This window comes from Chrysemys picta, chromosome 19 (assembly GCF_011386835.1).
Source record: "Chrysemys picta bellii isolate R12L10 chromosome 19, ASM1138683v2, whole genome shotgun sequence".
NCBI lineage: Eukaryota > Metazoa > Chordata > Testudines > Emydidae > Chrysemys > Chrysemys picta.
In genome coordinates, this window is record NC_088809.1 from 13062103 (window position 1) to 13088440 (window position 26338).

Consider the following 26338-nt stretch of genomic DNA (forward strand, 5'->3'; position numbering starts at 1 on the left):
ATATTGCTCTACAAAGCTGTCTCTGTACAGCTGAGCCTTTGAGATATATATTACGTTATTTGGGTGTCTGGTTGCTTTTATATAGGCATGTTTAAAATCTCTTCAAACTTCCAGTGCAAGGTTAAATTAATGTACTTTCCTGTTCAGTACTCCCTCTACGTCTCTTGTGTCTTGCACAGTGCATCTGTTACCTCACTGGTACTGAGCTACAGGACGCTGCTTTAATATCTTTCACTTGGGTAGATTAACAGAGGCAGTCCACCATAGATTAAAAATGTGAAAAACAATTGCTTCCAAAACGTGTATGGTTTCTAATTAATGCAATTCCATTTCTTCTTAAGGATGTTTCCACTATCCTAAGAGTCTCTCCTGCTTGTATGTTTCACTTGCCCCCATTTCAAGCCTTTGCAATGTAAGGATTTGGCCCTGTTTTTAGTGCTCAGCACCTTCAACTACAGTACCTAGATTTTAAACTCTTTGGGTACATCTATACTACCCGCCGGATCAGCGGCTAGTGATCGATCTATTGGGGATCGATTTATCGCAGCTAGTGTAGACGCGATAAATTGATCCCCGATCGCTCTGCCGTCGACTCCTGTACTCCACCGTGGCGAGAGGCGGAAGCGGAGTCGACGAGGGAGCGGTGGCCGTCGACCCCACGCCGTGAGGGCGCAAGGTAAGTCGACTTAAGATACGTCGACTTCAGCTACGCTATTCTCGTAGCTGAAGTTTTGTATCTTAGGTCGATTTCCCCCAGGCCTTTGAGGCAGTGACTGTCTTTTTGTTCTGTCTTTGTTTGGTCAGCTCCTGGTCTATGAGTGTGCTTTAGAGGTGCTACAGCAATGCACACAAAACCGCTGGAGGTTTGAAAGAACAGGTTAGACAAACACCTGCCAGGAATGGTCTACTTATTACGTTGCTCTGCCTTGAGTGCAGGAGACTAGACTAGATGCCCTTTTTAGGTCCCTTCTGATCCTACACGTCTATGATTCTATAATAAACATTAATAACACCTGCAGGATTGGGTCTCGAGAATGAAATGCTGGAAAGGATCAGGGCTCCATAAACATTTGGTGGAGATGCAAATGCTGATTAAAAGAAACCCAAGTTTCTTCCCATTGGAAAACATAAGTTTCAAAACATAATCCTCCATAGAATTGCATGTGCTCTGTTTTTAAAGGCACATATCTGATAGCATTTTGGGACCAAATAAAACATCCACAATCATGTAGCAAAGATAATAAAATGGCCAGTGGGAATGTGGGGAGAAAGCGGCCAACTTTTATCAGAGCTTTCAGCATTTGCTAAATGTTAATTTGCTAAAAGATAGTGACGTCAGAATAATCTCAGCAGTGTATCCTGCTACAGTAAGTTCTTACGAAAGATTGGTATGTGTATGTGTTTGTGCACACGTGTGTATAATGTATGGTACAGATTCAGCACTGAGAAATATAACATAGTATCAGTCTTTATGTCAAGGGGAGTCAGCCCATCTCAGTCCAGTTGCAAGTAATTAACTGCCTAGGTGGCTGATTGACAGCTAGTTGGCTAATAAGCACCTGGACTGGACCTAAAGACTACCACAGCTCAATTAGGGGAGAAAGCTCCTAGAGAGAGGCAAGAGGGTACCTCTTGCCCTCACGCTCTCATTGGCCATTTTATCGTCTTTGCTACTTGATTGGGGATGTTTTATTTGGTCACAAAATCCCACGTAGTCACAGGAGGCCCAATCTGCAGGAAGCTGCATGTTGCTAGGAAAAGAGCTGTAGTCAACAGGAAGGAAGGCCTTGCAGAGGTCCTGGCTTCAGGAAAGGAATCCAGTTGAGAATGCCTCATGGATAAAGGACCTGGCCTTGAGGACAGTTAGAGGACAGTCAAGTGGGACTCAAGTGCTAAGACGTGTGGTTGAAGGTCTCTTTCTTGTGTGTTCTGTTGAACTTTTCATTAATAAATGAGACCTTAAAAGTGTGGTGGTGTTTGATGCATAAAAGCCTGATAGAGCTTATTAATGACCCAAATGGGGAAATTAAGGCAGGGCATACCCACAGAGATGCACTTGGCCATAAGGGGTGTGCATGGATGGTACAGAGCCATAACATGATGTAATTAGCTGAATTCACAGCAGATGCTTGGGTGAATACACCTCAGGGATGGCCTTGTGGATTTTTAAGTATCCAAAAGCTGTGTAAGTAAATCAGATGGCATGTGGGTCAACAGAGCAATTTAATGGGTCTCCTATGCCATGTCCTTCATTTTGTGTTCTAGCAAGGAGAGTTTGTAAGAGTTTCCGTGCTGGTCCTTATTGGTATTAACGTCCATAAGAAATGCATGGTGTTCAAACACTTATTTCCTTTCTAATATTTAAGTAGAGCAGGGCAATGTGATATTCTCCCCCCCCCCCCCCCCCAATTCATTTTGTACATTTAGAGCCCAGTCCTGTAAGGTGCCAGGTGTCTGCTGAACAATGCTGAGCATTCTTGATTCTTCTGGCTTCACTGGGAATTGAAGGGAGGGATTCTCCCATTGGCGTAGGTATTTGACCTCCCCAAGACACGGTAGCTGGGTCAATGGGAAAATTCTCCTGTTAACCTAGTGCTGTCGACACCGGGGCTTCGGTCAGTTTAACTGCATCGCTGAGGGGTTTGGATTTTTCACCCCCTTGAGCGATGTAGTTATACTGACTTAGTTTCCTAGTGTGGACCAGGCCTTAGAAGGGAGGAAAGTGCCATGTTCAGGACCCTGCATTTATGAAAAATGGATGTGGCTTCCCCCAAACATTCAAATGGCACACACAAACTAACAGCCTGCAAAATTTCAGTGTAGATAATGCTGCAGATTTTGAGTTGTAGAACTACAAAATAGCCTCTGAAACTAGGAACTTGTTTCTTTTGCATGTCTGAAAAAGCCAAGCAGATCTTCTTTACCTTGTTTAAAAATCTACCTGTCACCTGGCAGAGGCCTTATGTTCCTGCTTTCATCTTGGAGCCAATATTTGTCCGAGTTACACAGTCATGAAAATAGAGCTAGGTACAGTAACGGAAAAACGGGCATACCTTTCTTTAAGCCATGAGAGTTGTTACAACAGGAGTCTTTGTCACTTTTGTTATTATGAGTTCATATTACTGAGCAATTCAGATTTTTTTTCCTCTCAGGGATGTTGAGAAATAGAGGTCAGAGGAGGTGGGAGTGAGAGGAAGAAACAGAGGGAAGATCTTTCTCAAGTGCACTTTGCAAATTCCTCTGCTTTATAATTGCTCCCTGTCCCCCTTACAACAGAGCAGTTTTGCTCTCAAAGCTTTCCAAAGAGTCACACTTCATGCACTTGCACATAGGATTAGGAAACATTTGCACGCCTGCAATATGATGTCTTTTATTTTCCCTTGAAGAGAGCATGGGAGTGTGCATGCTTGAGGCTTGGGTGGGCCATCCATTTTCTTACCTTCGTCAACCCCTCCAGAAGAATATCTAATGGGTTTGTTGCTGGTCCTCATGTTGGCATTCTGTGTATTTTACAGTAATTTCCTACTGTCTGTTTTATGCAGGCAAATCCTTTTAGAATAGCAGTGGCAAGAAATTAAAATGGCCAGTAGTGAGTTATTTGAGATCTTGGGCTGCAATCAGATGTGGAAGTAAAACAAAGTGCTTTACTAACAGTGGACTAGTTGACCTGTTGCAGCAGAAATGCAGTCTGTGCTGGCATATAGCTAAGTCTGCCATTTGCAGCAGCCCCACAAGATGGCTTCTAGGTCACATGATGTAGAAATTTTTTATGTTTAAGGCAGGCTGTGGTTTCCCAAACTTGCATATTCTGAACCACATTTTAATAATAATGAGTGTCTTCTGCACATCCCATTCATAACTGTGTGGCTTATCTCCCCTTTTCTTATTTATGATCTCCTTCCACTTCTGGCAACTACAGTTGTGTATCCTGAAAAGTAATAGTAGCAAGTTAGTGGGTGTATTTTCAATGGTCTCTTAAATAAATTTAGAAGCTGCGAACGAGAGCCAGTACTATATGACTAGTTAGTTCTCTAGGGCAATGGCTCTCATCCTTTCCAGACTACTGTACCTCTTTCAGGTGTCTGGTTTGTCTTGAGTACTCCCAAATTTCACCTCACTTAAAAACTACCTGCTTACAAAATTAGAAGTGTCACAGCACACTATTACTGAAAAAGTACTTACTCTCTCATTTTTGCCATATAATTATAAAATAAATCCTTTGGAATATAAACATTTTACTTAGATTTCATTGTATAGTATAGAGTAATATAAACAAGTCATTGTTTGTATGAAATTTTACAGTGGACTGACTTCGCTGGTGCTTTTTATATAGCCTGCTGTAAAAGTAGGCAAATACCTAGATGAGTTGATGTACCCCCTGGAATACCTAACAAAATTTAATACGTGTACCCCTGGTTGAGATCTACTGCTCTAGGGAGCAGAATTTAAGAACCATTGTGGTAGAGAATTAATTTGTGAGGGGATGGAAGGAATTAGTCTTCTGTAACTTTTTACATTTTGTTAGGCTGCTGTACATACAGTAATACTTTGTACTGCGATAGTACCTTCCTTCCGAAGATCTCAAAGCTGTCTGTGAACATTAAAGGTGTGGTTTTCAAAAGCGCCTAAATGGCATAGGAGCACAAGCCATATCGACTTTTGCTATGTTGCTGCTGCTGTTTTTTTCACACCCTAATGCATTAAAGTGTGTGAGTTGGAAGGGGTGGATTAGCCCATTTTACAGAAGGGGAAATTGAGGCGTGGATTGCCGAAAGTGGTGGGGAGAGAGCCTTCAGCAGAGGTGAGATTATTTCCTTATTCTCTTCCTATGTTCTTGCTGCAAGACCATCCTTCCCCATCCAATACACACTTTGGCTGAAAATATGGGTGTAAATTGTCAAAAACGAGCTCGCAGAGTATATTGAAGTGTGAATTGTACATATGCGTGTGTAAATGCTGCCTTAAATTTGTAGCCATCTTTAAAAGGCATTTAGTAATTACTTCAATGTGTTTCGACAGGGAGTGACGTACTGCGGTGAAAGCTCGGCCAGCAACTTAACCATGGCCAATGTCCCCTGGCACGAAGAGGTGGTGCATTTCGTCCAGGAGTTGGCTGACCTGATTCCAGACTATGACATCGCGTGTGAACATGAACACTCAAACTGCCTCCTGATAGCTCACAAAAAGGTATTGCGTCTTTTTCCTGGTGTGTGAAAACAGACACGGCATAGAAAGATTTGACTCCTCACTTCCTAAAAGCTGTGAGTTTAAAGTGACCAGATGTCCCGATATTCTGGACTTTGTCTTATATAGGCTCCTATGACCCCCCACTCCCGTCCCAATTTTTCTAAGTCTAAGCTCTAGTTCAGCAGGTTTTTTTCTTTAGGTTTGAAAGATTAGCTTTTTTTAAAATCCCTTAACGCATTTATCCCATGGAGCTCTGGGGATTAGTTTATAAGACTGTTATGGGTTCAGTGACTGTCCTGTTACAACCTGCAGTACTGTCCTTGATGACACAAGCAAGATCTTGAAAATATCAAACAGTCTTTTGGCTCTCAAAGAAAATGAACGTATCTATCTTGCTGTTTTTGCTTTGTATTTTTTGGCAGCAGGAACAAATTAAATGGGGATGGGTTGATTGTTGCTACCTCCCGCCCCTATTTCTTCCTTAATAATGTTGTTCAGCAATGAGTGTCTCCATGCAGATTAGACATTGAAGGGGCACCAGAGTTTAGAGGTGTTTGGGTTATTTTATTTATTTATTTATTTTTAATCATTAGAATTCCTGTCAAAGCTGTAAACATCTTTATTTCTGTTATTCCGAGTTGGAGGAGCACTGGGGACTGCGTTCCTTCTCTGAGATAAACAATTTCTGCACAAGACAAATTGATATGTGGGTGTTAAGCATGGAAAAATTTCCTCTCAGAGCAACTTGATGTGTCTGGTTTGCAGTATCTGAGAGAGCTCTGCAACTGTATTTCTAGAAAACAGATCTTAAAGGACAAACAATAAAGCAGCTCTGTCATAATTTCATACATTCTCTATCCATATAAATGATAGATAAACAACTCTGAAACTACTACAGCTGTCATAACAGCGACACCAGCCCAGTGGTTCTGTCAGGCACTAAAATATTTTGTAGGCAAAGCATGTTTCAGTGGCGCATATATGTATGTGTGTATATATAATATATTTTTCTTATAAATGCCATCAAAGTAATTTGAAATGCATGTGAAATGCCAAAAGGATGGTTAATTTTTATGGGTGTGGGGTACGGAAAATATTGTACTATTTGGCGTTCTAATGTACAGAAAAACATTTAAAAATGAAAAACAAAGGACTGTCTAGGCAGCTGATGAAATTACTACTTATTATCTTGGCATTAGATTATGCTGTGTGTCTGTCTGCCTGTCTGTGGTATTCACCTGTTACCTCTGATCATTTACTTCAATTGTGAACTCCTTTTGGGGCCGTTCTCTCTCCTGCGTGTACTGTGCCTACCACAGTGGGCTCTGGGCACTACAACACACACACAATAACAAATTAGTCTATTTGATTAAAATCCCGACTTGCAGAAAATCAGAAGTTATTTTTAATTGGTGTTTGCAACAAATTATAGTGGCTGAAAATTTCCAGTAGGAAATTTCAGAAGGCGCCAAATTAGGGTGACCAGATGTCCCGATTTTATAGGGACAGTCCCGATTTTTGGGTCTTTTTCTTATATAGGTTCCTATTACCCCCCACTCCCTGTCCCGATTTTTCACATATAGGTTCCTATTACCCCCCACTCCCTGTCCCGATTTTTCACACTTGCTGTCTGGTCACCCTACGCCAAATTCACATTTTTTTTTAAAAAAAGGGGTGTGTGTGCAGTAGGGTTAAAATAATCTGACATGCTACTTTCTTGGCCCGTGTCCTCATAATATTTCCTTATTTTTCAATTCAAATCTTGTGTGGTGGAACTGGTAGCTGTGCCAGAGTGCATTCACAATGGAAAAGTCTCTTTCATAGCAAGGGCTATGGCCTAAGGAAAGGAAACAAATTTTTGCCTAGGTCATCGAAACATAATCTAAGGAACATCATTATTAACAGTAACAAGAATAGATGGATACTAACCTGTGAGGAATTCTACAACTACTTTGCTTTCCAAATTCATGAGGAGAGGGTGTCTCTCGTCTTGGAATTCTCTTGGAAGCAATCATTACCCAGGATCTAAAATAAGTAATAAAAAGGAAATTTATTTCTACTCCTTTTTAATTCTGGATTTCAAGCTCCAGTAGAGAATAAAACTTATCAGTATTTTACTTGTGGAAAACCAGAGCTATGGGAGCCATTAGGCTGCATAAAAGGAAAACCTTTAAAATAAAATAAAAATAATGAGTGGAGAAAAAAGGATAGTAAAAATAATTAAGAAATTTCATTTGCTTCATTCTGTTTTGCAAGATCTAGCTGTTTTATTAAGTTCAAATTAAAAAAACAACCCTTCATTGAAATGCCTGCATGTTCAAGAGAATTTAAAAATGGCAGAGAGAGAATGCGCAGTTTAATATCTGTTTTGTCTTAAATTAGGGGCATTGACTACAATTGCTTTAAATATGAATAATCACTTAAGCACTTTTGAAAAGTCCCATTGTCAAAAGGACTTAGGCATTTGGGTGGTTGACTCATTGATAGTGGATGTGATTTAGGGACCTAAGTCCTTTTTGAAAATGGGACTTAGTCACATTTGAAAATTTTACCCCTTCGGGCCCAATGCAATTCCCATGGAAGCCAGCTGAAAGGCTCCCATTTATTTCAGTAGAAGTTGGATCTGGCTTTCAGTGTTGCATTAGCCACTATGATTAAAAAACTTGGTTAATAGATCAGTATTAACCTATAGATCAAGAAGCTGATACTGGTAGTATTTTGAGGTTGGCTTGATACTAACTGCTGTAGAGTAGCCGTTGCTAGCGAGTGCCATTGTGTTCAATGAAGGTAGTTAGCCCTATAGTAGCCAAGGGGTTTACTACTACTGTTGCGATTTATTCCTTGCTTGTATTGCCCAGTGTGTGCCACTTTCAGAAGATGTTAGTCCCCTTTGTCTTTTCTGTGTTCTCCCAGCTGTGTCTTTTGCAGCACCCTCTTTTCTGAAACTGATGACTTCCATCTCCTCTTGCTAGGTGCCCAGAATATTCCAGCTCCCTCCCATTTGATTATATTTTCCCAGCATAGCTGTTATAGTCTCCAGTAATTGCATTTGCTTTGTGGCAAATCCTATGAACACTCAAGTACAAAAATCTAATTTATTACAGTGCTTTTGAATTAATTGGTGGAGATATCAAGACAGCGGCAACTTTATAATTTAACAATTAATTCTAATAACCTTTCCAGAGAGAGAACTTAGGCAGCTGGTTTTCCTTGTGTTGTAACAATAAATGGTATCCTTGAGACAATCCGAGTGAGTGACTAATAAGGGAGAAAATCTGCTGCAGATGCCTCGCAGCAAGTATCTTTTTGAATGAAAGTTACAATCGCAGTAATTTCTGGAATAAAAACGTCTGTTTCTCTTTTGTTGCTGTTGTTGGATTTGTGTTACCCTGGTGTTTGCCATGTAGTCCATTGTCTTGAAACCCTTGCTTGCCAATTACATTCTGTTATGTTGATTTTAAATAGCCTACCTTGCTTTTGTGATGGGTTTGTTTTCCATCAGTGCTGTCTCTGTGGCTTTACATTCCTGGGTTTCTCATTAGTGCTATTTGTATTATGTGCTGCCTTTCTTGCTTTCTACTTCTGTTGCTGTTCATTTTTGAGCAGCTCAAAGCAGATCCATAACACTGAAGGATTATTTTTAAGAATGTAAGTATTTTGTGAGCTTCTTCCTTTTTGGTGTAATGATGAGTATCCCCACCTGTCATATGGGGTACCTGGGTTTTTTCCCCATGCCAGGAGACTGTATTTTGAGGTGGCCAGTTGGGCAAGGCATTGGGCTACTACTGTATTATGTTGTGCATGCGTGGGTTTGAATCTCACCTTCATCGGTCTTTAGGAGGTTTCAGTAGTGTAGTTGCCTGTAATGTGGAAGGTCCCCAGTTCGAAACAGGATAGAAACAATCAAAAGTTTGGGGTAAATAGGTAAAATCCAAAGTCCTGTGTTATACAGAAGGTCAGACAAGATAATTGAATGGTCCCTTCTAATCTTAAAATCTGTGAATTGACAGACTTTGCATAGGTGGATCTGAATCCAAACGGTGGAGCCAGAGATCCCAAAACGTTGGGGATGTTTGGCTCTGTATGGGACGGTTATAGCTCAAACCCTCTTGTATTCTACATTGTCTGCAGGTTTCAGCACTGGATTTTGTGGGCTGCAGTGCTTTAGAATCAGTGTTTCCCAGTGGGGTGGGTCCTGACCCCTCAGAGGGTGGCGGGTTGGGTCTACGTGGGTCTGTGTAAGCTTCAAAGCTTGTCTCATTCATCAACAGAAGCTGATCCAATAAAAGATATTACCTCATTCACCTTGTTTCTCAGAAAGATCCAGAGCATTTTATTTCCTTCCTGTCCCTAACAATCCCACACTTCGCAGGTCAATTTTTGGGTATAAGCATTCTCTGTCCTCCTAGAACCTGGGATCGAAAATCTGAACTGCATTCTCCTCTTTATGCTGGTTTGATGTCAGTGTCATTGTACCGACGTCAGTAGAAGAGAATTGAGCCTACGCTGCCATAAATTTGAACCAGATCTAAAACATCCCTGTGTTTACAGCAAGCAGGGAAACCCATGTAGCACCCTAACCTGTCAGTGAAATAGTCTAACTTCTCGACAGCAGTATTATTGCAGGCATGGGATTGTAACTTGATGTTTCTGTGATTTTCTGTAGTGTCACTCTCAAAATATGAGGTTGGTTCTGCTGTGCTTGATCTGTTAGTTATTAAAAAGGGCACTGTGGGTATTCTGAAGTAATCCATTTTTCATCCATTAGAATTAAAACTGTCTGGGTGTAATCTATGGCTTAATTGGTAGATGGGCTGCTCCATAATGATGATGGTAAGAATTATATATATATAAAAAAATCTACAATAATGCATCTTTTATATAGAATAATCTGCATAAGATTAGATTTAATAAGTAGCAGCTAATAAGTTACAGAAGAGAGATCCCATGTGTGGATGGCATTATGCCACTATACCGAGGATGATACAGACATCATGTTGCAAGGCTTTAACTCTTTTAGAAAGTGTGATGACAAATTGAATGTATAAAACTTGATCAGTGCTAAATTTGAATGATGATCTAACTGTCTAAACTGGTGATAATGCTGTTAAAGTATTTACAAATATCACTGATCATGTGACTAGGGTACTTATGGACAGAGAGAGATTGTTGGGGGTGGGGTGGGGAATGGAAATCTTCAATGTGATTGTTCATGGATGGGGGTTTTTAAGATTTCTGGAAAGATATAGTTCTGCACCAATATCATTGTCCCCCAGCAGTCAGTGCTGATATTCTGATTTTTGTTTTTACCCCTAGGGTACAGTATGTGGTAAAATTCTCATAATTACATGGCCCATACTCTGTTAGAGTTTTATAACATTCCAAGCCACATGTTTTACTTGCTTCACCTCTTAATCCTAGTTGCTTCTCATGGAGCCTAAAGTTATAACTAGCAATTAAAAAGTAACACTGAGTTCTGAATTAGAAGCGGTGATATGAGCCTGATAGAATTCAGCTGTCTGCCATATTTCTTTTGGTTTCACATCAGCTCCAGTCCAGTCATCCTGCCATACAAGAAAGCATATATTAAGAACCTTAAATAGGTAAAGAAACTGTTCACAATAGCTTAATGAATTATTCAAGTTGACTCAGATTTCTATTGGCAGGTGGTGAAAATAGCCTTGTTATGAAAATTTGCATAATGTAATGCTGTGCACTGCCATTATGTTAATCTGTTTAATGCTACTTTGTGAATGTATAAAAGCTGTTTTATTAAGATATCTCACTGTCATCAGTTTAAATTAAGGAACTGAGGCTGGAAAGTTGCATGAGAAAATGCATTAATTTTTTCCCCAACTAACCTAATTTAAGAATTTTCCTCAATGCTCACGTTAATGAGAACAAAGGGTGGTTTATGCTGAAATGGTGCAAAGAAAATGGCATAAAATTGAAGCACTGAGGGGCCCTAGATAAGTAAATAAAGTGGTCATAAACTTTTAAATAGGAAACTTCCTATAATATTACATTGCACTTAGATAGCTCCTTCTGTCTGAGTTAAGCAACACAGGGAGGGAAATTGGAGGTGCCAGTAATATCCCCATTTTAGAGATGGGGGGAAAATAGAGGTATGGAAAGGTAAAATAACTTGAAGCTCAGTGGCAGAGCCAGAACCAGATCTATTTGTTGGTCTAGGTTTTTGCACTGCACCGCATGACAGTGGAATTTGAGTACCTTCTGACTCCTACTTCCAGGCATTAATCAGTAGCCAATTCATGCCTCTCTGTTCCATACATTGTATCGTATTGCACTTTATACATCAATATATTATGTGCACAAATATGGTACACGTAGAATCTTTGTAAGCCTGGTGCCATGGCTTCAGAGAATAATATACTGCAGTAGACCCACATTCAATAGCCATTTTAATGCTATCTGGTCTTGCAGAGCTAATACACTTGGTCTCCATGAACATGTATGGGGGGGGGAAGAGAAAGAAAATGGGCAACAGCCCTTACCTTCTGTGCCAGCAAATGGTCAATTAATGGAGTGGCACTTACATTATCCTAAAAGGAAACATCTGTTTTATGCTGGTGTTTTGGGAGAAGAGTGTTGCTCTTAGTTGGCAAAATATGAGTTTATTTTGACCCAGGTCTGCTGGTTCTTTCTGAGAAGTTACAGAGCACCATGTTGCTTCTACAGATCTATTCTCTAAATATATTGAGACAGTTTTGCAAATGTAAAGCATTTTGGTGTGTGTTCATGTGGTAACAATCATGTTAGAAGACCACTAGCAATCAACGAGAGTATCGGATATGATATGCTAGCGTTCCTACAAGCTTTACAGTATGGCACATTTTTAAGTTGGAAGAGTTTCTGCAACCAAAAAAAGCATCCTAAGCTTTGAGTGCACATCTGTACTCCGTCTTCGTAAGAACATTTTGTGTTTAATGGAAAAAGAATGGTTTAAGCTCAGTAAGAAATCACCTGAGGGAAGCTGCTGAAAATAGGGACTCAAGAGGGTTGTTCTGATGCAACCCTAACCAGTGCTTTGAAGCTAAGTCTTACATTTCAATAAAACTTGTGTGGGAGCAGTGGTCATTTTTTTGATCAAGTACTTTGTCAAACGACTGTACTTTGCAATAGAGTTAAAGGGACATTCTCAAGGTTTGCGGGCCCAACATGGAACACTTCTAAAGGTCATTATTTGTAAAATGATTTTCTGCAAGTGGATAATTGTGACCAGTCCCGCCCAAGCCCCAATTGCTCTGGGGCTGGGGGATCCAAACGCAAAAACAACCAACCTCTGATAACAATTTTGGTTTCTGTGAGCCTTCCAGGGATGGAGAGAGGCACAATGTTGCCTTGAGGCATCGTTCATGTCAAGTTTAGTTCCAAGCTGGCTCACAAGAGTGTGAAGCAGTTTGGGAAAGCAAAGGGGACAGCAATATGTGTGTGTATGTTGGAAAACTCAACAAGCCCACGTTCTGAGCTCTCTAGTTGGAGTGCTCAGCTAAGAAGCTGGAGTTTTAACACTCTTGGAGTCCTTCCTGTTGAAACCTAATAAATAGTTTTTGAATGTCTGATAGTTGGGTGTGGGAAAGAAAATTTCCATTTGTTTTTTTTAAATGGGTGGATGAAGGAGGAGAAAGATGGTAACCAGAATTCAACTTTGGGTCTGTCAGCCTTAAAAAGCTTCCCTTTCAATATTTGCTGGTGAAAAACCCTCTTTTAACATGTGGTGCTGTTGGCAAACTGGAAAAATGTTGGTTGAACATTTGCGGAAACCAGATTTTAAATTTCTGTAAGTTAGAGATGGAAAAGCTCTATCACATTCTCCAGTCCATCTTTTTGCCAGTGCAGGGTCATTCCCTACAGTACAATCCTGGAGCATTTTCTGTGTCGCTAAGCAATGCCAGTGAAGCATGTATTACTTTTTCTTTCCACTGAGTGATTTTTATGTAGTCTAGAAAAGATTTATGTTTAACCATTATTTTTTGGAGTGCTGTAACTTCTGCATGTAAAATGATGTACCTTGAGGTTATTAAAGAATAAGTGATGAAAAAAGTAATGCCCTGTTTTTCCTGTGTAGTGGTGGTGTGAAGAATTACTGTGTAGTTAAACTCTTGCATTTGACCTCAGTTTGGCGTATATATGAAATGCAACGTGCTTATTGCCGTTCAGTCAACAGTGGAAAGAATTCCATGTTTCGTAGCCCTTTCAGTTCAGCCTTTCTGACAGTCTGCAAGGAGAAGACCCTAATGAATGAAGTGGGCAGGGCAACTAATTATCACTCATCCCACGAGAGGATGTGTCCTTCCAGCTCAGGATTAGCTCCAGAAGGGTAAAACCTGGATAGTAACGGCAACAGGCTTCACAGCACCACTCTGGTTGAATTTCTTATTTTGCCTAGAGTACGTTCTCTTTGTCTGGGAATAAGTATATAAAGAACTGCCAAAGTGAATGGATGAAGAGACACCTTATTCTCCAATTTAATGCACGTTCCTCAGAAGAGAATAATAGTGTCATCCTTATTAGGAGAAACTAATTGATTTTTGGCTGACTTCCATTTTTCAGCTGTAGCATTTCATGTCACAGTCTTTGTTTCTCTTCTGTATTATACCCCTCCATATAAATCTGTTGAGGCTTTTATTTCTCTGCAATTATGCGTGTCTGATGGAATGTAGTATATTGTACTACAAATTATATTATCTCAAACATAAATTCTTTATACGTTAGTTACTAAAAATTGCTTATGCAAGTACTGTTATGAGAAGAAATATGCGCTGCAGCAGTTTACTGTTTTCCACATTTTAATCTGTTCTTTTCTTCAAGAATGTTCAGTTTTACATAATAAGCTGCTCTATTTTCAGCGTAAAGAAATTCAAGTGGGAATGGTATTCCAGTAGATAATGCCCTTTGAAATAATGTTAGATACACTTCCGTTAGGGGTAAATAAAAAACAAAGTAGTCAACATTAGCTCATGATGTGCTGTCAGTGTTGGCCTGAAATGACGTGTGTCGTCCGTCCCCCCCAATCAACCTCTTCCCTCAGGCTTGAGCCAAAGTTAATCAATGGTTAGAACTCCCATTCACTTCAGTAGGCTTTGGATTGTCCCCCCACCCCCTGAACTTGCTGGGGAAATTAAGTGGGTTTTTGTGCATATTGAGGCAGGGTGGAGGGGCAGTGGCTCCCTAGAGTAAGTACTGGAAGGTGTTCAGATACTGTGGTAATGAAGGTGGTGTAAATATGCCTGTATCAGATAGAGGAAGATCATCTACGGTGTGGGCTAATCATCCCAGAGATAGGAACCAGTAGAGCAGTCAAGCCTGAGGTGAACATCTGAACAGACCTTAATATAACCTTACTGTTGTTAAAGCCAAACCCCAGAAAGGGGGTGAGTTTTCACTCTTCAGTGACTTAATTTTAAAGCTGGTTGGAAAAGACAATCTCACATAGCCTGTGTTACTTTTTTTTAACTGAACTAACTAAAAAAAGTAGTCTTTTGTTCCTGTGTTTATTACCTTAAAACACTAACTAGGTAGTGAAAAATACAATAAAAAATCCCCACTGTATTGGCCTTTTTAATAACACTAGTTTTTAGAATTATCTTTCCATTGTTTGTGTGGACATTGAAATACTATAGCAAGTCTTAAATCTTTCACTAGCTGGAAAATGCTCATAAAATTGTTGAACTCCAATCAGTAAATCTGTGTGGACGACCGAAGAAGTCATTGTCTCGCTCACCACTGTTTGTTTCATTTTATTGCCTTGGAGGAAATAATTGGTTTCCATGATCCACTGTGCTTAAAGGTGACTTTTTCATATCCACGTTATATTGCTATTGCATCACAGCATTAAAAATATTAAATATTTCTTCTTCTGTTTTTGTAGCAAAATACCATAGACTCTTAGCTTGATTGTTGCTATGGGAGTTGGATGATGATCATGATGAAAGCCTGTAAAGGACCCCAATAGGGATTAAGGGCCCCATAGTGCCAGGTGACTTCACAAGAGTTGAGGGTTCATCACAAAAACCATAAGTAACTTGAACCACCTGCATCTTTGGCTAGACTTCTTGGGTTGTCTAGCTCTAGTTCAGAGTGGGAATGATGACATTTGGTACGGGTCCTGAAGGGGAGGGATCCTTGGGAAAAGATTTAGCGTGGGGTTCCTGGGATGTTATTTTGGAATTTCCTTTGTGTAATAAAACCGGGCCCCCGGAAAGGGTGAATTTTTGATCTGGTGATGAGTGCCTATCTTTTGCTTGGAGCTGGGTGGGAACTCCCCCAACTCACATTGACCTTGACTGGTTAAATTGCTTCCTTTCACTGTGCTGCAGGTTGCCCAGTTAAAAATATGACTTCTGATTCTTACGTGCCTTTTTAAGCACTTTGCACACTTTTCATGCATGGACCTGCAACTATTATGGTTGCATTTGGAATTCTATACAGGTTTCCCTGCTATAATTCAGATCTTATTTGTTTCTTGCACACTCCCTTTGTTGCACTATCAAGTTTTTGCTGTTTGACCCCAGTTTATTTGGGCTTTGATAAGGGCTTGGTTTCTTTTGCATATGTATGATCCTGTTGAGTAATAGCATTTGATCCCATGGTTCCCAGTGCTATTTGTATGCAAGAAATGCTCAAATAGACCTTTCAGAGCCTGCATATCAGATGAAGCAGATTGACACTTTACGTAATTGCATTTGGTCATGAATACTGTCTGATTTTCTTAAGGGGATTGTGTGGGTTCATTTTTTCTTCAGCAATCTGACCGTTCGTGTTGCATAACTTTTAAGAATTCTGCCCCCTTGTTACAAAAATAGCCCATTGGACACTAGTGCTGGACATACTATTTTAGTTCCCCCAGTTATTCTAGTATGCTTTGACAAAGATTAGTGTAGTCTTAGTAGGACAGTTAGAGCAATGAAATATAACACTATTGTGGCCTGAAAAAAGTAAGTAGTTTATTTAAAATAAAAAGCTTCTAATTTTTCTCTAAAGCTCATTTTAAAATCTCATCTCTGTAAGAGACCACTTTCCCCAACTAAGGGCATGTCTACACTTACCTCTGGAGCAGTTGACTGCCGAGCGCTCTCCCATTGACTCGGTACTCCACCGGAGCGAGAAGCATAGACGGAGTCGACGGCGGAGCTTTAGCAGTCGACTTACCGCAGTGAAGACGCTGCGGTAAGTAGATCGAAGTACGTCGACTTCAGCCACCCTATTTTCGTAGCTGAAGTTGCATAACTTAGACCGACTTAGCTTGCCCCTCCCCACCCCCATCCCCAGTGTAAACCAGGCCTAAGTTGGACAGCAGTGGAGTTCTGTATGTGTAGCAGCTGCTGTGCGCTGTGAAGAAGACGACATAGCCCATTCGTGAGTTTAATTTCTTTTTAACCCACACATTCATGTTCTACTGAGTGCGGGTGAAACTGAATCACTATTGATTAGCTTGTCAGTGCAGATGTGGGTTCGGTGGTAGTTCTGTTGATCCTTCAGATAATACATAACAATACCATATTGTTACCAATTTAATAATCAATCTAGCTAGCTAGAGTAGTCTGCTGTCTGGACTGTTGCTGTAGTTTTTAATCTATATCTTTGTTTCATCTTGACTTCATGACTTGTGGTTATAGCAGTTTTTCTTATGGGAGTGGGTACAAAATTCGTCAGCTGCTGAATGCAATTAAAATAATTATTGCAAGGTTTTTTTTCCCCCCCTTTCCAAGGTAAGGGCACCTCGTTAGTTTGCAAGAAAGTAGGCTTGTTGAACTATCCATTTGCTGAATAGGTTTCAGGTTTTAACTATTTTATTTGATCTTTGATCACCATCCACTAGGTTGCCCTTTATTTTCGCTTCTTTAAATGGCTTTGATCCATTCCATATATATATATATATATGGAATGGATCAAAGCCATTTAAAGATATATATATGGAGTTCCTTGTATAGTCATGGAAATTGATTCACTGTGTGTTAAACAGTTCACTTTCATGGTATCACATACTTAAGGCTGCAATGACAATCCATTTGTTGGTTTCCTCTCTTTAAATATTGCGTGTGCATTGTATGCCAACGCTTGTTGGAATCCTGATCCATTTAATGAACTTTCTTAAATATCTTTCGTTCTAGGGGGTCAAAGCTCTTTTAAGCCATTAAATACGTGTCTCTCATTCCCATGAGGATGGGGGAGCATGATAGCTAGTTGACCGATTGGAGAGTAAGGCACAGAGAAGTTAAGTGACGTGCCCAAAGTCACAAGAGTCAAAGTGAGCTACAAACAGAATACAGGCGTCCCAATTCCCATTCTCCAGCTCTAGCCACTGAGCACCACTGCATCTGGAGACCTCAGCCAAGAGAGGTGCCCCTTTGTGCTAGGAGCATAGGACATGGGAAGAGTCTCCTTGTGCGGCAGAGCTTTTAGTCTGAGTAGACGAGAGACAAAGGTGGAGGTGAAGTGGCTTGCCCAGTGTCAGGGACAACAATAGATGTAGCGCCCAGGTCTACTCTCCCTGGATGCACTACCCTGTCCACTAGACCACACTGCCTTATAGGCAAAAATGTCTCTTTAAATTGGAAGTTGCTTTATTTATTAGCTGTATGCAGAACAATAGATACATCGCCTGGTTTGAACACGGCCTTCGTATCATCACATATTTAGAGCAAACACTGAATAAAAAGTATTTGACAATGCGATCATTGCCTGCAATTATGACTCGGCATTTTCCCGTTCTTGGCTAAGAGAACTATGCTGAGGAATCTTCAGACAAGCCATCTTCATAACTATTAGATGGACAGCAATATATTAAGAGGAGCAAAGTTTTATTTCAAATGTTGCTGTTGTCAGCATTTTTTTTTCTACTGAAAAGCTTTTAGCTCTTGGGCACCAAGTCAGATGCCATTTAAATGCATAACGTTCAATTTTTAAACACCCCCTCTCTCCCTCTCCACCCCCCCGTGCCAGAACATTCTCAGTCTTTCTTGGATGGAGTGTGTAATAGGCACTTACTTAGCGCCGATAAAGCCTAATTGAGGATTCAGTCAAGGCTGTTGATAAATTAGCAGAGCTGGCTTATTAGACAAATGCAGTATAGACTTGTCAAAATAAGCGATTCTTAAAATTCCCATTGCATAAGAGTAGAATTCATGTAATTAAGCTTCTCTTCCTTTCTCTGTTCCCCAGATGCTGTCCTCTTATTCTTGAAGGATAATTCAAACCTGTTTCCTACAAAGGCACACCTGTATTATTTACCCTATTCTGTTTCACTCGGTGGTTGCTAATGTCCTCTAGCTGGTATTACAGCCTGCTTATGTAACCCACTGGTGAGAGTGTGTCACAAGTCCTCATCCATGCTGATCTGCAGAGGATATGAGTTGTTAAAGCCCCCAGCTACAGGGCTTTGGCTATTTAGCTGAACCGGGAGCATCTCTTGCTTTTAGCTCTGGAGGACCCCATTGTAATTCCCAGTGCTTCAGTCAAGATAATGGCTGTTACGCAGGTTGATCACTGTGATGGGACAATATTCTCCAGACAGGGATACCTCACTGACCTTGTGTAACACACAAGGCTGCGACAGAGTGTTTTCCAGCACCTGAAACCATATTCTTCATATAAGAATGAACGCTCGGGTGAACGCTGAGATGGCTGCGAAATAGGCTGTCGAGTGTAGCCAAAAAGGATAGGATGAGGTATTCCTTCCGAGGAGGCAGAACTGAGTGTTAACAGGAGCGGAAGGACATTTACTTTTGACATGCAGGTAATGCACCCAAAAAATTACGTCTATATGCCAGTAGATAACACTCAATTTTGACTAGCGCCTTAAGAAAAGTGACTGTTCCACATCTGTCTGCGTTTTGTCAAGCTTCAAGATGTGAACTGGAAAAAGTGGATTTCCATTCATGGCGAACAATACACTGTCTATATGTTTTTCACATTCAGTCGTTACCATGTCTTAATTTTTGGATGGCTTCTTTTCCCTGGGAGAAACGCTGTGTCTAGAGAATAAGAATGCTGCAGTTTGATGACCCAATTTAAAATGTAGCTATGAATTCATCAGCTTGGCTAAGCATATATTCAGGTTTTTTTGGTACTCTTTATTGCTCCCAGATATGACAATATTCTTTTTTCCCCTTTCTAGTTCAAGATCGATGGAGAATGGTGCACGTGGATCGATTATGATCGTTTTCAGGAGCTGGTCCAGGAGTATGAAAATAGCAGGGGATCAAAGACCTTCACCGCAGCAGATTACGTAGCCAAAACACCACACTGGGCAATGTTTGGCTCCAGAGAGAGGGGCTTTGATCCTTTGGACACTAGATTTCAACGAAAGAACAAAACAAAGGACATCTCAGGGTGTTGATATCACTAACCTGATTGACAGATAGAGCTATTGTTTGGTTTTTCTTACTTGTATAGCGTAACTTGGATACAGAATATTTGCACATAGCCCTGACCCTTGACAGCAACAAAAAAGGCAAAAGCTCTTTGTAATCTCTTTCCTTCTGTTCCTTCTAGCTCTGCGATTTAAAATATTAGACACTTTTTAATCTAGTACAAATGGTCCATATAAATAATTGGCATGGTGCCATGTAAATTTTATTCTGTGTATAGACTTTGCAATTAGAGAGTAACTGTGGCCCACACAATTTAGTGTTACAGCTTTTATTATTTTGTTGCTCAACTTTTTGGAGTGGAGAGAGCTGGCACCTGTTTGCTTCCTGTTTCAACATTTAAATGTTCTGTTTCAATAACAATGATAGGGAGAGTTGAATTTTTCAGTGTAACTATCCTCCTAGTTTGGTTGTCTGAGGGCATGAAACCTGGGAGCTCTGGTTTTGAAAGCCGAACCCATACCAGGAGCATCATGCCATTGGCAGCACGTAAAATTTATGAACATGTATGTCAAATACAAACACTTGTTGCTATAAATAAAAAAAACAAATTAATCTAGAGCCCGATCCAGCAAGATGGAGAGTATCCACTGAAGTTATAGAACACCTCTAACTATGCTGGTAGTGTGAAGCCTTTAAAACATGCCCAAGTGTCTTCCAACTTCATGGATTCTTATATTTAATATTTTCTAAATAGTTGTGCCTCCAAACAAAATGTGTTCGGTTTTGTATGAACTCTTTTGGGCCAAATTGTGCTCACCAGATTTATGCACAGTATCCTGTTGATTTCAGTGTGAGTTTTGAGTGAGGTAGGCTATCAGTATTTGATCATTTGAGTAAGCCGGCAGTGAATTTTAATTTGAATCCCTGACCAGTAGGAAAACCTAAATGCATCACATCTTAATATCTAAAGAATCATTTCTGCCTTTGAGCGGAAAGACTGGAATGATCAACAATATTTTGAAACGACTAGGAATAAGGCACCAACAGAATCTCTCGAACCAGATCATAACTTGCATTTTTGGCGCGGTGATAGTGGCTAATCTTCAAGCCTAAGTGCCAGCGTGTTTGATCGAAATTGTCAGTTGTGAATGAAGAGCAGTTTTGATTCTAAGCAGTACATTTATTCAGGAATATTACTTGTTGTCTAAACCCTTCAACAGTTTCAGTTTTTGTGACAACTTCTGATTGTAATGGTAGAGCCTGGACTTGGGGCCTTGTTGTGAACTTCCTTACATATATAAATATGCATAAATATACAGTAACAACAGTGAATTTGTCCGAGTTATAAGTGTAAAACTGGTGTAAGTAAAGTCTGAATCAGGTTTGGGATTTTTGTTCCAAGAAAACTATTGTCTTTTATCACAGAAAAGTAAAGGTCACACTGATGTGCATGTTATAAATGTATCTATTGGAGAGACTGGACCACAGATGACTTTTTGTGATATTCTGAGATATTAAAGTAACTGCTACTGGGAATTTACATTTAAATAAAGGTGGTTTTTGTTTACCACTGAGGAAATAATTGCTTTTGTATCTCAACAATCTGCACCATTCTGTTCATGAAATATGCTTGGGTGTGCTGCATGAAAACCCCATGCAATATCAATACGTCTGCTCATGTACAAGTTACTAAGCCTCATTGTGAAAATATCTAAGGCCAGATTCTCAGCTGGTGTAAATTGGAATAGCTGCATTGAAGTATTGATGCTGTGTTGACTTGGACCAGCTGAGGATCGTGGGTTTATTTATAATCTCCATCTATATGGATCTTAGACTCCTGTTGCATATGGCTACTATAGAATGGAATTGTATTTGAATATTTTCCACTTACAGCAAACTCTAAGAAGGAGTATAATTTGCCGGTGCAGGTTAAACAATACAATCTCAGGCATATTATGGCGATGTGTTAAAGAGAGCTATGCTTACTGCCATGTTTGTAAGATATATGCATCTTTTAGATGTGTTCTCTCAGGGTTCCCAGAGAATGCCATAATGTATCCTGACTGAAACCTAACTACCTAACCTGGCTGTTTTATGAAGGTCGTTGCTATTTTTTAATTTCTTTGTTACAGTAGCTGGTATTTTCAAAATGAGTAATATCCCTGCCTTACAACTTGGACATGTCGGTATTCGTGGGATTGTAATTTTTTTAAAGTGCAATTCTTAAACTGTAAAAAGTGATTCAGAAAAGGCAGGAAATAAAGTACTTGACTTTTCAGCGCAATCTTTTGTGTGTGGTTGTGCACCGTTCACCATTTTTTCTATATGGGGACCTGAATGAAACATTTAAAAAAAAATTGTAATGGGAATTTAAACGTTTGAGCTTTCGGGTTGCTTGTAGCGAAAAGTGTGTGTGAGAGAGAGAGAGAGAGAGGTCTGATCTAGTGTGGAAGATGTCCTAATAGGTAATTTCTCCAGCTTTTTTCCTAAATGTTCAAGTTTGTTCTCATGCTATGGAGGTTAAAGGTGCCAAATACAAACAGCCATGATTCTCCAGAGAGCGACATCTAGTGGTTAGAACATTTTGCTCACTGTTGTATTGGGTGTAATAAAGTTGATAGCTTTTGTGCATTGTTGCAAAGTCAAAAGTAAGAATCCTTTTGTTATCCCCATACCATCAACCACAAAGACAGCATGCTGGCCTTTACACTATCTCTACTCTATTAATTGGAGACTAGAATTCATATATCTTTCAATACTAATATGCTAGGAATGTATTAATTTTATATGTATCAAGAAGAAGCATGGTTGGTCAGTGAATTGTAAAGGAAAGATAATTAGATTTCATTGATCCTTTAAAGGTATTGAAAACTCATAATGTAATGCAGTTGGCATATTTAATTACGATAACGGTCAGAAAGCCATAATCAAACATGGGATTTTTTTTCTTTTCACCATCCACGTCCCCAAAATACTTTCTAAACCCTAGTGTGAAAAGCAACTTTGTGGTTCCAATTTTTCACTGTTTTTTCCAATTAAAAAGTCTAGGGAGCAACGCTTTTCCTTTCTGCTCACTGATCTGGGCTTGTCATAGCTTACTGACTCTGCAAGCATTTTTAGTGCTCTCATCCAGGTATTAGTGCAAGATATCACATCTTAAAAAAATCACGTCATTATGATTACCCACTTGTTCCCTTTCAACTACATTTTAGCAACTACTATCTCAAGCTTCCATTATTGGAAATTATTTTATACCATCTGCAAACTGAGATGCCCAGCTTTCTGTCATTAGAAGCTATTTTATAAGAAAATTCACTTTTACTAGTAAAACTTGAGTTTTGCTGTTCCTGTCTCTTCCAAGTGAATAGGGCTTTTTAAAATATGGATTATAGCTCTCAAAATATGGATTACAAATCCCAAGAATTCAGAGGAGGCTGCGTTCTGGTTTTGCAAAACAAGAACCAGAACCGGTATGGATAAATCCTCTTGGTTTTTTTCAACTCTAGAATGAGGTTTTTCTCATTGGCTGAAGTGGATGTTACATGCTAACAGTACAATCTTTTTTCTGTCAAATCCTTAAGGTGTGAAGCTGTTTATACAATGGAGGTCCAGAAGTATTTCATTGCGTCAAAATGTGCAAATTTCACTTTGCAATAGTGAAAGTCGTCTTGTATGATATAGGAGGGAGGTGGGAAAGAAATGATCTCGCTTAGAAGTGCTCCACTGGATTTAATATGCGGGGTAACGTGTTCAAATAGAAGTTGTCTTCCCTGGCAGTTTAGCTATCATCACACAGTGTATGCAGAGCTGCAGTTTAAACAACATTGACATGCTACTGCTCCTCGGCACAGACGTTCCAGGAGGAATTCCCTCTGATGGAGATGTCTGTAGACTGAGACCTTGTCCAATCCTGTTATGTTTCATGGCAGCCTGAATGTCTCATTAGAAGTTCCTTCAGGGTTGGGGTAGTGGGGTGAAAAGCATATTTCTTTGAAATTAGGGATGTTTTGTGTGTTGCTAAGAAGCACCAGAGTGTAAACCCACTTCTAGTTTCCCATATAAATCAAATCAAGATAATTGCCAGAAATCCACTGCCCTGCATAGGTTCTGGTAGATTAGTATTAGCACTTAGGCCTCAATACTGCAATTGACTGCTCATGCCTATTCGCAGCAAACTATAGAACTGGGGCCCAGCGATGCACTATAATGTAAATACAATACTCCATTTCAGGCTTCCTGTGATATAGCTGTTCTGGTTTCCTAGGGCCAGATACTCTGATCACTTCCAAAACTCGCTGATGTTCCATGGAATTACACAGCTATAAATCAGCCCAGAATCGGGCCCCCAGGCTCTTAATCTACCCTAACCTCCCAGTTCAGACCATGCACTGCAGTATAGTTAGTCTCGGCTTCCTCCTTGTATTTAATCATTGAAGGCTGAGAGTTGGATTTTACTAATGGGGTGTGTGCTGCTGTTGACTACTATGGTGGTAATTAGGCAGTTAATGCTGTATAATATCTAAGTGCTGGATCATCCTTTCCCATGGAAAATCCTAGGGGAGTGCTAAAGAGTCAGAAAATGCTCCCATGTGTTCTATCTGTTTCTCTAAGGTTCTCTATTACTGTCGTATTTGAGCACCTCCCAATCTTTAATGTATTTCTCCTCACAACACCCTTGTGAGGAAGGCAGGCACTATTATCCCCATTCACACATAGGGAATTGAGGCACAGAGGCTAAGTGATGTGCCCAAGGTCACATGTGGAGTCTGACAGAGCAGGGACTTGACGCTACATTGTTCTACTTCTAGGCTAGTGCCTACTGGCCCATCTTTCCCCTCTGTTCTGATCCCATCTTGTCAGAGGTCCCTCTCCCCACTAAATGCTCAGGAGCTGAATAGGCCTGTATTGCTTTGAAGCCTTTTAAAAAAATATTCAGCAAAACTTGAGCTCACCAAGGAAGAGTTTCAATGACTGGTGTTGGTTACTGATTTGTAAATATAAATCTCGGCACACAGTGGGAATTTCTTGCGATCACTGACAGGTGGCCGCTTCAACTGGAAATTTGCAATGGTGTGAAGAGAAAAAAGAACGAATACTTCATTTTTCATTTAGTGGAAAACAAAATTGTGTTTAGTACTGAGTGCAGCTAAGGGCTCAAGCCCAGCCTAAAATGCACAGTCCTAGTTCACGCTGAAGTCAGTGGAATTACATCCATGTATGCAACGGCGTAACTGGAGCTGGAATATCTCACCTTGATCATGGCAACGGTTAATGGCGGATCAAGGTACAATATTTTAGTTGCCTTAGGGAGCAATGCTTTGGGATGAGTGAAACGTGAAAACCTTGAAAATTAGGAACATTGAGCAAACTAAGGGCCAAATGTTGTTCACTTGAGTAGTTCCATTCACTTTTAGGACTATTCAAGTGAATAAAACTAGCTGGATTTTGTCTTGCAATTAGATCTGAGTTGCTTTAAGCACAATACGTGTCTTTCAATGCCCATATCCCAAACCAAATCCTCTTACACAACTAGCTTTCAAGTGTACAATTTAATATGAATTGCCATCCAGCGTTGTTCCTAAAATATGCTAAAATTCAGACCCATGCAACAAGGGATTGCTCCCCTAGGTTAATATATCTGAAAAAGATAGGCTAGATGTTGTACTTGGATTCAGATATTTGGTACTGTGAAGTCTGTCAGTTTTGCTGGACATTTTTTTTTCAAATCTGAGAGAGGTCCTTTGGTTCTGAACAATCAACAATAACATTTGATGCCTTCACAGAAATTGCTTATTTTAAGGTAGATTGAAAATAGATTGCCTCTCTACAAGACATTCACTTTGCCTGTGATGTACACCCTTTCTATGCTAGGGCTGTATTGCGACAGTATTCATCCAGCCTGCACAAGAAAAGAGAGTGATCTTTCGGGTTGCCAAACTCTATCCTTTCCCTTTTGACATAGATTTATAAAAGGGCCTGGTCGTGGGAGAACTCCCATAGGGCTCAGTGATCAGGCTCGGGACCATCCTCTTTGGAGATTTTGATGTCACCTTTCCGTAAGAGTTACTGAATAAGCTGCTAGTCAGGGAATGTCAAACATATTTTTTATATGTATTAGTTTGTAACAGAGCCTATTGTCTCAGCAATTGTGTGCCTTTATTCAAAATATGCACACTATATCAAACTCCCAGCCTCCCATACATTAAGAACATAAAAATGGCCATACTGGGTCACACCAGTGGTCCATCTAGCCCAGTTTCCTGTCTTCTGACTCTGGCTGGTGCCAGATGCTTTAGAGGGAATGAGCGGAACAGGGCAATTGATCAAGTGATCCGTCCCCTGTTGTTCAGTCCCAGTCAGAGGTTTGGGGATGCCCAGAGTTGCAACCGTGACCATCTTGACTAATAGCCATTGACAGACCTATCTTCCTCAAACTTATCTAATTCTTTTTTGAACCTCTTGGCCTTCACAACATCCCGTGGCAATGAGTTCCACAGGTTGACTGCATTGTATGAAGAAGTATTTTTTTAGGTATGCTGCCTGTTACTGGTAGCAATGGTCACATGGCCATTTAAAAGTCTGACTTAACAGCTCAGTCTTTTCTTTGTGGCCTGAAGCTCCCCAGATTGAGGATCTGGCACCACTACAGGGAGCAATGGCGAAAAGCACGACTCTTCTTGCTGAGAATACCCAGGTTCTTCTCCTGGAACGTTCAACTCCAGGATCCAAAGGTAAGGTAGATTTTAACCTCTGCATTGTCTTGGTGTAAGACCTTCTTAGTTAGCATGCCGTAAACCAAGTTAACCTGTCAAGGA

General features: G+C 40.2%; 2 protein-coding genes across 10 annotated transcripts in view; both read left to right on the forward strand.

Moving 5' to 3' along the window:
• The window catches only part of LOC101940317 (S-adenosyl-L-methionine-dependent tRNA 4-demethylwyosine synthase TYW1), a 126868-nt gene extending 105061 nt beyond the window's left edge, over nucleotides 1-21807 (forward strand). For all 9 annotated transcript variants that reach the window (XM_008178895.4, XM_042857789.2, XM_065572746.1 and 6 more), the window contains 2 exons: nucleotides 5020-5187; nucleotides 19328-21807. In XM_008178895.4, the coding sequence (XP_008177117.2) occupies nucleotides 5020-5187; nucleotides 19328-19549 (390 nt within the window). In that variant the 3' untranslated portion in view covers nucleotides 19550-21807. The remainder of the gene's footprint in view (nucleotides 1-5019; nucleotides 5188-19327) is intronic.
• Nucleotides 21808-26140: 4333 nt separating this feature from the next.
• The window catches only part of CALN1 (calneuron 1), a 279008-nt gene continuing 278810 nt past the window's right edge, over nucleotides 26141-26338 (forward strand). The window contains exon 1 of the mRNA XM_065572755.1: nucleotides 26141-26254. The gene's annotated coding sequence lies outside the window, so the exon portion shown is untranslated. The remainder of the gene's footprint in view (nucleotides 26255-26338) is intronic.